General features: G+C 34.5%; 2 protein-coding genes across 2 annotated transcripts in view; one reads left to right on the top strand and one right to left on the bottom strand.

The window, feature by feature from the left end:
- Positions 1 to 17,012, top strand: part of alpha-Est2 (alpha-Esterase-2) — a 120,005-nt gene that overhangs the window by 7,218 nt on the left and 95,775 nt on the right. The window lies entirely within an intron of this gene.
- Positions 1 to 17,012, bottom strand: part of LOC141391349 (uncharacterized) — a 39,851-nt gene that overhangs the window by 1,683 nt on the left and 21,156 nt on the right. The window contains exon 5 of the mRNA XM_073964257.1: positions 9,497 to 9,815. Coding sequence (XP_073820358.1) covers positions 9,497 to 9,815 — 319 coding nt within the window. The remainder of the gene's footprint in view (positions 1 to 9,496; positions 9,816 to 17,012) is intronic.

The raw sequence follows: 17,012 nt of genomic DNA, 5'->3' as shown, positions 1-17,012 counted from the left end.
AAATTTCTAACGTAATTTGTAGGGGTATCATTAAAATTGGGTCTAATTATTCCACTAACAGACCCAATCAATAAAACCTACACAAAATAAAATTTTAAATTGTAACAAAATTTACTTAGTACTTTAGTTCGAACGATGTATGAAGGGATATTGCTATTGTATTGTGTCTTTTAAAGACCCCTATTTTGGAAAGTATTGTCATGCACTAGCAAAAATATAATGTTGTAGACAAGACTACAATAACCACCCGCTATTAAATATGTATACCCTCCACAAAGTATGAAGGGTATATTAAGTTTGTTTTTATGTTTATAACACATCGAACTAATCATTTGAGACCTTATGAAGTATATATATTCTTGGTCAGGAGTTTTCTTTCCATAGGCAGGTCAAGTTCGGAGATGGGATATATAGTTCCACGTTTTAGCATAGCCCCCGTATAAAGGTACCATCTGATTTAACGTATTTTGAGGATTTTATCTAAATGTTTGTTCTTTTTTAAAACTTATCCATTAAAAATTGTCAAGATAGGTCCACGTTTTGGTATAGGTCCCATATAACGCTACCTCCCGGTTTGAGGTATTTTGAGGCTTTTAGCTCCATTTTTGAGGTTCCAAATGACCAAGAAACTTCTCCACTAAAAATTACCAATATAGGTCCACGTTTTGTTATAGCCCCCACATAACGGTACCGCCCTATTTCAAGTATTTTGACGTTTTTAACAAGTAAAAACTATAGTCGGCTTTGAAGAGATATACCCTCCGTCTGTGTGGATTGAATTACTTTTTTTCAAAAAAAAAAAAAATACTTATGTATTTAGGAGGGCTTTCAAAATTTTGGCCGTAGGCACCGACAAAAGTATCACACTAGCCTGCGAAAAACATAATATAGCTATATTCTGTTCGAGCCATCCACACAACTTTCGGGCTGTTTTCTCAAGAAGTATGGACTTGCCCCTGAAAAAAACTGAAAAAAAATTTACTGCGGGCCTTAAAGTAAAGTTATCCAAAATTTTGTTTTAGAGGTACCGGAATGAGTGGACAAATATAGTCCATATTCGAACCTGATCTATATCTGGTAGATATATTAGGATGTGTAAAGTATGGACCAAATCGGTCACTCCCATCAAGAGTTATCGTGCGTGAACTTTTGTGGGGGAGGTACCTGATGGAGTGGACCGATATTGCTTATCTTCGAACTTAACTCTTAACTTGCACTCCAACCACTACACACGGTGTCATAAGATTTTTTGTACCTTTCAGGCTATTTTCTCAGGAAGTATGGACTTGCCCATGATGAAACTTGTACTGTCGTATGAATAGCGGTGAATACAAGTTGCTACAACAAAATCAAAACTGACCTTTTCCGAAATTTTGTGTAAGAGGTACCCGAAGAAGTGGACCGATTGAGTCAATATTGGAACCTCATCTATGTCTGTTACAAACTCAACGATGTGCAAAGTATGGACCAAATCGGTTCGTTCTTTCAAGAGTTATCGTGAGCACAACTTTTCCGAAAATGTTCGAACTTTTGTGGGTGAGGTACCGGAAGGAGTGGGCCGATATAACCCATCTTCGCACTTAAACTAAGTTTGGACAAAATATTACAAAAGCCAAATTTTGGGCCAAATCAGTTGATCCTTTCGAGAGTTAGCGCTCCAGCCAGAAAGACGGACGGACATTGCTAAATCGACTCAAATTGTCTGAAACACATTTCGTCCAAACATACTTGAGGTCTAAAACCATTATTTCGTTGAAGCACATTTTGCCCGTATTAAATTGTATATACCCTCGTTAGCATAAATACTGAGGGTATACATAAATAGTTCAGGTACAAATATAGACTATATCGCTCTACTCCTATTAATTTTCTAAATTTTTCGGACAAATGCAGTTATAAACCGGCTTTCTAATTGAATTTTTTTTTGGCAAAATCTTGTTCTCCCGGCCCCTATTAAGACGGTACATTCCTCAAAAATGGCCAGAATGCTATAAAAACGCGCTTCAATTTCCGAAATAATGATTTTAGACCCACGTATATTTTGGGCGAAATCCGTTGCAGAAGATTTGGAATCGGTAAGGTCTTGTCCATTCTTTTGTTTGACTCGCTGGCTAGCCACGATCCACGTGAGATTTTGTTCAAACTTATTTCAAGTCCGAATAAGGTCATATCTGTCAACTAAATCGATTTGGTCCATACTTTGCAAATCATGGAATTTATCGTTCTACTCCTAAGAGTATTTCCACACAAAATTTCAAAACTTTTAGCACAAATTTAGATTCAGGACATTTCTCGGGTCATTTAAAATTTTTAGAGCAGGTTGTTCTGGCGGCTCTATTTGTTCGCTAGCAAGTCCATACAACTTGAAATAATGTTCCAAGAGCTCTAAAAACCCTGATGAACTCAAATTGAATATTCAATTGGGCTGAATCTTATATCAAGTTCCAAGAAGGACCTTCGAGTACATCTCTTTAGCTGGTTAGCTGGTGGACGCGATAAGGAGCGAGTCACATTAGTCAAACCGTTGCGTATAGTACTATTTTGAATACAGACTATACTGGACAACTTTTTCCGGTACCTCCCTCACAAATGTTTTAAAATGTTCGCTTAATTGCAATTTAAGAGTAGTGCTTTGAAATTAGCATCTAAGTTACTGTGATTCTGTGTTTCGCGGGCAAGTCCAATCTTCCACGAGCTCTAAAAATCCAACGGTGATAAACGAAAATAACCGGAAGTAATGATTTCCAAAAATAAATCCAATTTCAAAGTGGACTATCGTAAAGAGAAGTCGCCCCAAAATTTTAGAAAGTTCTGAAAAGGTAGTTAAGGCCTGCGTACATAAGCTGCCTCGCCTGCTTACCTCGCTTGCCTTTAAGGCCTGCGTATATAAGCTGCCTCGCCTGGTTGCCTTGCTTTCCTACTTCATTTCTGACATAATAAAAATAAAAGAATAAAGAAGGCCGAGCATATTTCGAACTGGGTTGCCCTTTTCTTTTTTATTCTTTTATCAGAAGTAAGCAAGGTAAGCAGGCAAGGCAGCTTATGTACGCAGGCCTTTAGGCTCCTGGGGCCTAATTCTTGTTCTATGAAAATTTGAAATGAAAACTGTTATAAAGGAAATAAACGTCAAATGAAAAATTTTATAAAGAAAATATTTTTCATTTTAAATTTTCATAGAACAAGAATCCAGCCCCAGGTCCCTCCCTCATAAGAACAAAAACATATGAGTGGAAGTCAAAAAATTGAATATTGATGAAGCCAAGGTTTGCAGTATTCTCGAACTATTGCAGTATACGATAAAATATGACTATAGCTGGACCCAATGAAATGTATTTTACCAAAGCTCAAACATTTGGTTAAATAAGTTAACTTGCGTGGAAGCTATGACCGCGTAAATTAATAAGTAAAAAACACGTTGAAGCAAACTAGTTTTTTACATTGTTATTCAATTGCCGGTAAAGCCGTTTATATTATGGATATCTGTCCAAAGCGAAAGTAGAAGAATACAAAATGAAGAATACGCTTCTAATGAATCACTTTTCAAAATCTCCACTGCATCCACCTTTCATAGATGCTAACATTTTGAAGCCGGATTTTATTTGTTTTTTTGTATTTTTGAACTGACTGCGATGCGCATTCGGCTATTTCAAAAAACCGATCATACGATTAAAGTACTTGCGATTACGGATAATTTGTAATCAGTAATCCATTGCCAAAGGCCAAACTATAGTGCGATTTTTTAAAAAAAAAATGTAGAAACTCATTAAATGTAGAAACTTTGGAATAATACCAAAATTCATAGAAAACACAACAAAACACACATACAACATCTTTAAAATAAATGACAAAATACCGCCAAATTTGCTGCCAATCTTAAAAACGTACAACTACAATTTCCACATAAAAATCTTAAAACTTCTAATACAACAAAAACATAAAGAACTCCACAATAACAAAATAAGACTTTCAACAGCAAAAGAGAAACTTCAAAACGTAATGGATGAGAATGACTTTAATATTTACATGGAGAGCGAAAATATTCTTCGTATGAAATATGACAACAGCAACAAGACGAGAAACTTCAACAAATATCAAGCACTGAAGCAAAAAGAACAAGCAGCACTTAATATACAACAACACGACGATTGGTTCACTAACAAAACCAATGAAAACATACCTAATGATGTTCAGTGGCTGTTATCCATGGGACCGAAGTATGCTTTGCCAACAACAAAAACAAGCTTCCCCTTACTAAATGTAATCGCAGAGAGTGAAGATTGCATTCAAACATTGGACAACAAAGAAGAGCAAGAAAATGCCAGAATAAAAGTAGTCTCTCTCATCGACGACCACTTAAAACATACCAAATTGAGCATTAGAGATAGAATCATAATTGACACAGTGGGTAAAACAAAACGATTTATAAAAGAAAACAAAGACATATTAATATTGAATGCAGATAAGGGAGGGAAGACTGTGGCCATGTATAAAAATGATTATGAAACTAAAATGAAAAATATTCTACAAGACATGTGCACATACAGAAGACAAAAAAGGGATCCAACTACGGCACTACAAAATAAAAATAATAAATTAATTGACAAATTATACAACATGAATATTATAGACGCTATCGAGAAAAACAAATTAACAACAAACACAGCGATTGCACCGAGGATTTACGGCCTCCCGAAAGTCCACAAAGATGGAACACCTTTACGACCTATTTGCTCCTCGATAAATTCACCCGTATATGGTCTTTCAAAGTATATTGTGGAGATACTCAAACATCTAACAAAGGACTCGACATTTAACATTAAGGACGCGTTAGATCTTAGAACTAAAATTGGCAATATGAACATAAACGACGATGAAATCTTAATATCCTTTGACGTAATTTCTCTCTTCCCAAGCGTACCGATAAATTTAGCTGTAAAGACGATTAATGAAAAATGGGATGTACTCAAAGAACGCACAAAAATACCCAAGGATTTATTTTTAGAAATACTGACTCTTTGCATAAAAGACTCACGATATTTCTTATACGAAGACAAGGTGTACGAACAAAGAAAGGGGCTTCCCATGGGTTCTCCAGCGTCACCGATAATTGCAGACATAGTAATGGAGGAGTTATTAGACGCTACAATGAAAAAACTGACGACGAAACCAAAGTTAATTACCAAGTACGTAGATGATATATTTTGTATAGTGAAGAGAACGGAAGTCGAAAATACTTTAAGAGCATTAAATTCATTTGATAAGAGCATACAATTTACGCACGAACTCGAAGAAAATAATAAATTACCGTACTTGGACGCAGTCATTATTCGACAAGGCAATACTATTAAGTTAGACTGGTATCAAAAACCAACGGCATCTGGACGTTTGATCAATTTTCATTCCAAACACCCACGACGTACAAAAATAAACACAGCTACAAACTTCATCAATAGAATATTTAGTATAAGTGACCCAGAATTTCATCCCGCAAATGAGCTGAAAATACGCCAAATACTAACCAAAAATGAATTTCCACACAAAACCATTAACGATTTAATCAAACATTCCAAAACGAAGCATATAAAGAAAGAAACAGAAGAAGGAAGAAAATACAAACCAATAACGTACATCCCTGGATTTTCCGAGCGGCTCTGCAAATCAAACACATATAATAGACAATACTACCAACTAGCTTTAAAAACTAATAACAATGTTAAGAATATGTTCAGCAATACAAAAACAAAGACTAAAAAAGAGGACAGGTGCAATTTAATATATAAGATAAGATGTAATGGGGACGAAACCAACATATGCCATAAGGTATATGTTGGCACGACACAAACCAAACTGAAGACAAGAATTTCTGGACACAAGTCCGATCAAAAACCTGACAAACCTGTAGAACAGAAGACAGCATTAGGAGCGCATTGTACATTAACTGGACATAAACCCAATTTGAAAGATGTGGAGATACTAGCAACGGAAAATAACTATAAAAGACGCTTTACGTTAGAGATGCTGCACATTATTAATATACCGAATGACAAAAGAATCAATTATAAAACAGACACAGACCACTGTGCGCATATGTATAGAAACTTAGTGCATAAACACGGACGAAAGAAAAACTTAGTTTGACGTTACCACTAGAAAGGAACGGATACTCTTCCAAAAATTCATGTAATTTGATTGTGTTATATTTAATATTTAACTTGTAATGAAAAATTGTGTTTTTAAAATACAGATCCCTGAAGATGATTGTCGAAGACAATTGAAATATTGGATAAAAATAAAATAACAATTTAACAACAAAAATATCAACAGCTTTTTAATGACCTTAAGCCAAACGATCGTCAAAAAAAAAAAAAAATAAAAATATTTTTTTAGTTCAGTATTTACAGTATCCTTTTGATTGTGCTGGAACTCCAAGTTATTTTAGTTTTTTTGGAAAATCCATCCACTAGAACGCCGAAAACGGCAACTGCAAAACAAAAAACAGAAACATATCCAAAATTTTTTCACACTAAACTGCAGACGATGCTGCATCTTAGGGGACATAGTAAATTCTGGCAAATTATGTACAAATTAAAAAAGAAGCATTTGCTATATTGGTAAACCGCATGCGCATCAAGTGATTTTGAGGATTTCGCGATTTACATGCATTCCAAATGAACATTAGCCGCTACAGTTTTATTTCAAGAGTATACCCCATTTAAAGCAACCAAAAATTTAGTTGGGCGTCCTACATATCTTTCGCTAGATGTTAGTGGGTATTTGAGAGGTGCTAGAATAATTAATATGCGGTTTTGCTTGAAATTTAACTAAAATAGAAGAAAATAAAAAAGAATGAAAGAATATTTTCTCTTACAAAAATTTTATAAATTTACTCATTTTGTTTTTGCTATTACACTATGCAACACGGAAAATGCAAACACCTTCTAGTATGCATTTTTTGAAAGTACATATTGACTACAAATCCCTAGTAGGGTTTTGTCCTATCAGATCCAGCTCGGATTTTATGGGCTCATCTAAATCGGGCTAAAACTACAGTTTTTTGCATTAATCGGACCTGTATCTCAGAAACGATTAGGAATTTGGCCTTGCTATTTTTGGCAATGTTGTAGCCCTAAACTAGTAAAACTTATCTTTTGAACCAACCACATAGGAAAAACTCCATCTAAGGCATCAAAATCGTTAAAATATAGAACATTTTATATAATTACTGAAATTCTGGTCAGTATCAGCTAAACTACTGGGAGTTAAACCAAGTATCCGTTTGCAAAAATATTCCAAATAAAGATCTCACCAATTCTTCAGAACATTCTGAAACTCTAAAATGCTTACTTCATGTTGTTTCGGCGGTATTTTGCATCATATCTTTTACAACACGTATTTCAAACATAGTTCACACCAATAGTTTATTCTCGCATTTCGGATTTCACCACATTATTTACGTATTTATTAAATGGTCGTTGAAAAATATACTGAAAACAACGTAAAAGAGGCATTTAACAACAATGGAATGTTCTGAAGAGTTCTGTATTACATTCCACCGATTATTTTTTCCGAAAGAGAACATTAAGAAAAAATTAATGGTTTTGGAGATATGGTGCAAAATGTATACAAATTATGGAAAATTTCGATATTTTATAAAATTCTTTCTTAATTTCCTCAAAAATATTCAACTTTTTCACTAAAGTTATGGGACCTCAGTAAACATGTAGTTGTAGGAAACCATTAATTAACAGTGTTTCTCAATATAATGAGTAACGTTTTTATACAATTTTTTCTTATAATGAGAATTATACAATAACCAAAATTATTATCTACAACAGATTTGAAAAAGGTATTTTTTCTTAAACCATTCAACAAAAATCATTCATGTAGCTTTAAAAAAAATTTGAATTTTTTTTCTCAAATGGAATATTAATAATTTTTGACTTTTCCTCATATATAAAAACCCCACCCGCAAAAAAAAAATGACGGGTCACAATAACACTCGAAGGAAGTATCCAATTTAGATCAACACGCCTCAAAATTTGGAAAGCTTTATGTTTCCCGGGAAAATGTTCCCGATGTTTCGATAAAGAAATTTACTGGAACAAATAAACAAAACATATGGGCAATACAGAACCTACAGAGAACCAGAACCTACAAGAATCTAAAATTGTCTACTAATATAACAAATTTCCCATATAATATCGAATAAATAGTAAGAATTCGTAGATTCTTGCAGTTCTGGAACAGATTACAAAGGTTGATGTATTAATTGGGTATTGTGTGGATTCGACGGAAGTCAAAAATACCTATGGTTTCTTCAACCACTTCTTTTTTTGTAGTTGAAAGCGAGGTTTCTTAGATTTCACTGCGCAATATTTTTAAGGTAATCTTGTGCAAACAATTTGAGCTTAGGATTTTTAATGTACAGACCCAAACGACAAAAAACCAAGTTGGTTTTTGTTGTGTCAGATCCAGCTTGGATGTTACGACCCCATCTAAACATGGTTAAATATTGACTTTTTAAAACAATTCTGGGCTATATCTCTGAAACATATGTGAATCTTTATCTCACCTCGGAAGCAAATTTGTAGATAAGGACAAGAATAAAATATTTGTAGAAATAATGAGCTCGAAAAACTACATTTATTGTTCAAATTTTATAAAATTTCGAAAAGTTCCATAATTTTATACATTTCGCACCCTATCTCCAACACCGTTAATTTTTTCTTAATGTTTTCTTTTTGAAAAATATTCCCTGGAATATAATACAAAAGTCTTCAGTACATGTCATTGTTGTAGAAAGCCTCTATCACGTTGTTTTCTGTATATTTTTCAACGACGATTTAATATATATGTAAATAATGTGGTGAAACCCGAAATGCGAGAATAAACTGTTGGTATGAACTGTGTTTGAAATACGTGTTGTAAAAGATTTGATGCAAAATACCGCTGAAACAACATGAAATAAGCATTTTAGAGTTTCAGAATGTTCTGCAGAATTGCTGAAAACTATATTTGGAAGATTTTTGCAAAGGGTTACTTGATGTCCTAGATGAAACTTTTCTTATGTGGTCTTTTCAAAAGATAAGTTCTACTAGCTTAGGGCTACAATATAGTCAAAGACAGCAAGGCCAAATTCCGTTTCGTTTCTTAGATAAAGGCCCGATACATGCAAAAAAATGTTGTTTTATCCCGGTTTAGATGAGGTCATAAATTCCGAACTGGTTCTGACTGGACAAAACCCTACTATGGTTTTTGTAGTTTCAATATGTACTTTCAAAAATGCATACTAGAAGTTTCTTGCATTTTTAGTGTTGCATAGTGTTTACAATTTAAAACTTTTTTTCAGCAAAAATTAAGTTACCCAAAGAAACCAAATGTATTCTCGTCTTCAATGAACTCCAAAAAAACCAAATTAATACATAATACAACCCCTGCATATTTGTCGTTTAGCACAGTGTAATTTACATATGTATGTACATTTTCTTCAACTTACATTCTTCACATACACATTTAAATACAAGCAATCCTCAGATCCTTCAGTAAAACCGAATAATCCATTCACTTGAGATGGTTTTGATTTTGTTCTGGTACACGTAAGTATTCCATCCCATGGTTCCGGTGGTTGTGGTGCCCGAAATCGTAACTCATTTATTGGTGGTTTTGCAAATGGTATACCTTCGTAGACATAATAGTCTTGTTCCGGATCAAAAGAATTAAGGCGTTTAGCACCCTTAATTTTACCATACGAGGTGTTGATGACATTATATTCACTGGTAGTTTGGCGTATTTCATTAAATTTGTAACTTAAGTAACTAAAATGAAGAATTATTTGTTACAAAATTTAGCACTTAATAATTTTCGATTTTTTTCAAGTACCTAAAGGCATTTTGAATGTGTTGATATAGACTTGATTTAACTTCCATTGTCTGTTATCTATAAAAAATACCGGTACTAATTTTTTAATTTTAAATTTTTTTGTCTGATTAAACCACGTCGCAATTTAAGCACTGCATTGCACGATCGTCACTTTCCGACTGACTAGAATGTGTGCCCGGCGAATTATCAATACCGCGTGCATTCTATGCTAGGCTGGCTTTATTTTCTTTTCAAACAAGTATTGAAAACAAAAACAATTTCGATTTAGTTGTTGATTTTTAATGTCATTTACCTACCTTAATATTATGGGGTGTTATAACTCGTTGCTAGAAATTGTCAAATTTGCATTCATTTGGCGTTGGTCGATGTGCTAAGTCTTGTTTGAAGTCCAATAATTAAATATTTATGTCATGTTTTTATTAAGACATATTGCAGTAAGTTCACTCAAATTGTTGAGTAGGGTTTACATACTCGAACATATGTCCGATTATTTTGAAAATTTGTTCTGACTAAACGCTGGTGAGTAAGGCCTTTCCATTGTAGGTCATGATTTACACTATGTAAATATAATTACGGCACGGTCAGTTTGTTGGTGAGTGAATTTATTAAATGGTGAAAAAACGGAAGCCATCCAATTTGTTCCCCAATAAATATAGAAATTATAATGGTATAGTACGAATCCCATGGAAAATTACTTAAAGTAAATTTAGACTCAGATGATTTCCAATTAAAATGTAAAAATATTGCATATATGTATATTTGTACATTAGGCTTATGACTTTCTTGCAACCTCGTATTCCTGTATCATATTTTGCTGAGCTTTTACCTAAGATTAGATAAAATTTTAATTATAAGGTGATTCGATAAAAAATCGTACTCACAAAAGCTTTTGAAATGTTCATATATGAACTTTTTTGAAAATTTTTGGAATCACTTTAAGCACATATGTAACTCAAAACAAACTTTAAAGCCACGCAACACAACCAAAATTACATAAGCTTTTGTTTCTCACCATTTTTATCACCATATCAGTACATACATATATATCATTTTATAGCATATAACTTTATTCCATATATCGTATCAAGTGAAAGTGGTTTGTGCGTGACATTCGTCAATAATTAAATAAAATAAACAGGAAATAATTTTTTGAACCAAAATTAAAGAAGTGAGCAAAGGCTATAGTCGGAACGGGGCCGAATATATGATACCCTACACCACTGCCGACCAAGAAGAGGGCACACAAAATTCTGAATATTAGCTTCTTTTGACAGTGTGTTAGTAAGGTTGTATTCACGCATGCTGCAAAACAAAAACAAATCAAAACATTTGCTCTCTTTTGTGTGCTCTTCCGTTGCCTTCGGGCCGTGTGTGTGTGAATTGCCGAAAAACTTCGTAACTTCAACAATACCAAAGAACGGCATTGCTCTACACCACTACCCCTTTGTATAAGCTTTTCACTCGTAAACATTTCTTATGCGAGATACTAAAGTTTTCACCTATCTGGCTCTTACACTATATGACTGAACCAAAGAGGTATTTGTCATTAAAGTAAAAACTTCAAAATATTAAAATTGTGATAGCTTAGCGCTTGTTGCAATAAATCTGATATTTTACCATAAGTGTCACATTTTGTATTAATTTAAAACCCAGATGGTTTTGTCCAACAGCAACAGAAATATTGTACATGGAAATAAAATTCCGTAAATTGGAAAGCGTTTTTTTCAACATCACAAGCATTTCACAAATTTTGGTTACGTAATTGGGAACATTTTAAAGATCAGAATCTTTTCCTTTTTGTAACGCATCAAACCAACGGTGAAAGTATCAGTCGACTTTGCCGACACAGATATATCCTCAGACTGTGTGAATTGAAACATTTCTTTCTCCAAAAAAAGTATGTAAGTCCAAATTTACATTAGGCAATTTTCCTTGCGGCAATTGTCAGTTTGTTGGTGAGAGAGGGTGTTGAGAGGCAAAGGGTTACCATATGCCTCACCCCTCTCTCATATGGAATATTAAAGGGGTTTCCAGAATTTGGGCGTATGAACTTGCCAACAAAAATATGGATTTGGACTAAAGCTCAAAAGTTTTGCGGGGAGGTAACTAAAGGAATATACCGGCATATGCCATTTTGGAAGCGGATCCTATTTTGGGAGTCTTTCCTCTCAATAAATATCGCGCCCACCAGTCATTTCAGTTGGTCACCCTACAATTTAGACCCACGAAAAACATATTATCGCTGTAAGCAGGGACACAAGGAATACCTTCCGTAAAAATTTCGAGAGGATTCTCGAAAAGACCCTTTAACAAAAATATTGAACATTTGTGTGGGTGGTAAGCCAAACAATGGAACACTTTTGAACATAAACTAAGTTTGAACACAATATTTTGAGATCCAAAGATTGGACCAGCCACTACACTTGCTAGCCGTAGGGGTTTTCTTACAGCTTTATTTTCTCAAGAAGTGTCGACTTGCCGATCCACAAACTTGTATCATCGTAATAGGGATCTTGAGTGCAACCTTTTGCAAAGAAAATCAGTACGATTTGAGAGGAGGTCCTAAAGTGAATTTTTTCGAAATTTTGTGTGGAAAGTACCCGAAGGAGTGGACCGATTGAGTCCATATTGTAACCTCATCTATGTCTAGTAGAAATTTCAGTATGTGTAAAGTATGGATCAGATCGGTTACTACCTTTAAGAGTAATCGTTCGCACAATTTTTCCGAACATTTACGAACTTTTGTGGGGGAGGTACCTGAAGGAGTGGACCGATATGGCCCATCTTCGAACTTAAACTAAGTTTGGACAATTATTACAATGACGCAAAGTAGTTGGCGTAGGTGGCCAAATAACGGAGATATCGAAAAAGTTGGTAAAGCATCCCATTGGGTCACAATTTTGATCGGATCGTCACGGAATTTTGGGGTTTAAGGGGGGTCCCATTGAGGAAGAAGCCTATTGATTTGGGTAATGGGGTCGGAATGGGTAAAAAACTTATGTGGAGAACATTGAACGTTTTATTCCTATGCGAATATCTCCGCTTCTAGTAGGCGTATACCATAATGAAAGAAGGAAATAAGATTTCCTTTACATTGTTGCAAAGTAGGTTGTCGTAGGTGGTCAAACAACGGAGATATCGCAGAAGTCGGTAATTCATCAAATTTTTCCATTTGCTGTAATCACGCTACATGTCACAATTTTGATAGGATCGTCACGATATTTTGGTGGTTAATAGGGTTCCCAGAGAGGAATAAGCATTAGAGTGGGGCGATTTGAACACCATCACGGGCGCCTGGAGTTTCTGACTCTTGGGATTGTACTGAGCAAAAAAGTCAACTAGACCATATGTCTACGGTGAAAATCGAGCCCCCGGATTTTGACTTGAAGTTTTTTTTCAAGGATTTTTGGATATTTTGGCATATAACAACCAAACCACTGAGATTTTCGATCCAAATACAAAGACAACCATTGTAGCCAAGACAATAATAAAGAACTCTCTAGTACATCGCAAAAGCATTGGAACGCTCCTTCAGGTAGTTATGGCCTCGAGAAGGTGCACATTTTTCGGAAAATATCGATAAACGACACTGTGTTACAAAATGGAACTCAAAGTCAGTGGGTGGAAAATTTCTTTTGGAGATGAAAGCCCTTGGTGATTGTACTGAGAACCCAAAAGGAAATTTTCACCATAGGTCAAGTTTTCGAGATATTGCGTGATTAATGGTTTAATTTTGGTCCCATAATTTGTGAACAAATAGCTTTATATCTCTCTAAAGCGTTATTGTAGCTTCATTTTGACAATACATGTCTTCAGTCAAATCGAATGGTGAATCTTTTTGTAGAATATTACATCCCTCTAACTCAATTCCTCTCATGTCCTTTTCGTCCTTTATTTTTTGAACCGTAGTAAAAGTACCACAAGGCGAGATTTTACAGCATCCAAATATTGTACAAAAATGTTGTTCAGAAGATTTTAGGTACGGTTCTCATTGATGACCAATCGATATTTCCCCGTTTTCATGGTCCTTTTTGACATTTTACCGGTTTTTGTTCAGAAAACTATGTTTTGTTTTTATGTATATTCGTTATTGGTCTGTAGTGCTTCTGAAATACTTACCATAAATAGCTCTTGTAGTGACGAACACGTTAATAACAAATTTTATTGGAGGGAAGATCCGGTTATCTAAATGTTTGAACCGGATATTCTGACATTAAAACCGATTTTGGAACCGGTTTTAAGTAACCGATAAACCGAATATGTATATCATTAGAAAGCTAATAAAATGGTAAATCAAATGACAGCAAGTAGCTGATTACAACTTTATTGGTTACGAAGCTAGAACAAAAAAACCGCGTTCTTAAACCGATTATGATGTAAAATATCACTGGGTTCTTTTTGGCGAAGAAAGTCGATTATGATAATATTATAAATCTGGAAAGGCAGTTATTTCATAGGTCAAACTTCTGAGTTATGGCGAGATGAATTTGTGTTATGTTGTTTTATCATGCACTTAAAGTTCATCAAGAATGAATTAATTTCGCCATAACTCATTTTTTCATTTTTCCATAGCGCAGAATTATAAAATGCTCTATTTCTTATTTTTCCTACATTTTATCCAAAACTATACTGTTTTTTGTTTTGTTCAATATTTATTTTGAAAAGCTTCGTAACCAATAAAGTTGTAATCAGCTACTTGCTGTCATTTGATTTACCATTTTATTAGCTTTCTAATGATATACATATTCGGTTTATCGGTTACTTAAAACCGGTTCCAAAATCGGTTTTAATGTCAGAATATCCGGTTCAAAAATTTAGATAACCGGATCTTTCCTCCAATAAAATTTGTTATTAACGTGTTCGTCATTACAAGAGCTATTTATGGTAAGTATTTCAGAAGCACCACAGACCAATAACGAATATACATAAAAACAAAACATAGTTTTCTGAACAAAAACCGGTAAAATGTCAAAAAGGACCATGAAAACGGGGAAATATCGATTGGTCATCAATGAGAACCGTACCTAAAATCTTCTGAACAACATTTTTGTACAATATTTGGATGCTGTAAAATCTCGCCTTGTGGTACTTTTACTACGGTTCAAAAAATGAAGGACGAAAAGGACATGAAAGGAATTGAGTTAGAGGGATGTAATATTCTACAAAAAGATTCACCATTCGATTTGACTGAAGACATGTATTGTCAAAATGAAGCTACAATAACGCTTTAGAGAGATATAAAGCTATTTGTTCACAAATTATGGGGCCAAAATTAAACCATTAATCACGCAATATCTCGAAAACTTGACCTATGGTGAAAATTTCCGTTTGGGTTCTCAGTACACTCACCAAGGGCTTTCATCTCCAAAAGAAATTTTCCACCCACTGACTTTGAGTTCCATTTTGTAGCACAGTGTCGTTTATCGATATTTTCCGAAAAATGTGCACCTTCTCGAGGCCATAACTACCTGAAGGAGCGTTCCAATGCTTTTGCGATGTACTAGAGAGTTCTTTATTATTGTCTTGGCTACAATGGTTGTCTTTGTATTGGATCGAAAATCTCAGTGGTTTGGTTGTTATATGCCAAAATATCCAAAAATCCTTGAAAAAAACTTCAAGTGAAAATCCGGGGGCTCGATTTTCACCGTAGACATATGGTCTAGTTGACTTTTTTGCTCAGTACAATCCCAAAAATCAGAATCTCCAGGCGCCCGATAACACTTTTTTCCTTCCATACAAATCGCCCCGGCCTAATAAGCATATTGATTGGCCGGAAAATATTCAAGTGTCGGAATAGGCAAAAAACGTATGTGGACCAAAATTCAAAGTTTTTTTCTTATGCGAATATCTCCGCTTTTAATAGTCGTATTCCAAAAGGAAAGTCAGTCAATGGATGAGGAAATTATCACCTTTATTATAATGCAAAATAGGTTGGCACACATCCCACTTTCCCATTTTTATACCCTCCACCATAGTATGGAGGGTATATTTAGTTTGTTTTTCCGTTTGTAACGCATTGAAATATACGACCCTATAAAATATATACATATATTCTTGATCAGGATAAAATTCTGAGTCGATATAGCCATGTCCGTATGTCCGTCTTTTGTAATAATTTTAGCTTCACAACAATTGAGCTAGAGCGCTATATTTTTGCACCCGATTGTCTTTTTTCCATAGGCAGGTCTGGTTCGAACATGGGCTATACGGGCCTACGTTTTGATATAGCCCACAACGGTACTTCCCGATTTTCGGTATCTTGGGGATTTTAGCTACACTTTTTGACCGAACTAGACATTATTTGACATTTGAGGTTCCCAGTGGTCACAAAACATCTCCACCAAAATCGGTCAACATAGGTCCATGTTTTGGTATATCCCCCATATAACGGTACCTCCCGATTTTTGGTATTTTGAGGATTTTAACTACAATTTTGAACCGAACTACCTGTTATTTGACAGTTTCCCAGTGGCCACAAAACTTCTCCACCAAAAATTGCCAACATAGGTCTACATTGTGGATATACCCCATCTGATCGAAGACATCTTTATATGCATTTTTTTTAACTTATTTAGGTATCAGTGGTCTTAAAATATCTCCGACTTTAATTGTGGACAGGAAAGAAAATAATTATTCCCTTTTAGTTCAGAACATTTTATGGTGGAGGGTATAAAAAGTTCGGCCCGCCCGAACTTAACGCTTTTTTACTTGTTTTTATTTTTAATTGTAAAGTTTTTAATTTAATTACAAAAGCCTCTGCTTCTATTTGGTGTATTAAAGGCATGTAAAATGCTAATCAAGAATACCAACAAAGCTTTCAATCAGTACCAAGTAAATGTCGACAGTAGTCAAATATAAAATTAAATATTAATTATTTTTGTTCAGTTCGACTTGGTATAAAAGCCACATAGGTTTACGAGTGAAAAGCTTATACACAGGGGTAGTGGTGTAGGGTATCACATAGTCGGGCCCGTCCCACTATAGTCTTTGCTTACTTGTATTATAATTAAATGGAATGAACGTTATTTTCTGGATTAATAGTCAACGTTCATTCATTTTCGCTACAGAAAATCATTTTTGAAAAAAAAAGGTCACAAAGTCCTAATCCTATTGTACATACGACTAGTGCCATA

Source organism: Musca autumnalis, unplaced genomic scaffold (assembly GCF_047663935.1).
Source record: "Musca autumnalis isolate F117 unplaced genomic scaffold, ASM4766393v1 scaffold_1, whole genome shotgun sequence".
NCBI classification, from domain to species: domain Eukaryota; kingdom Metazoa; phylum Arthropoda; class Insecta; order Diptera; family Muscidae; genus Musca; species Musca autumnalis.
This window is presented reverse-complemented; position numbering and strand designations above follow the sequence as displayed.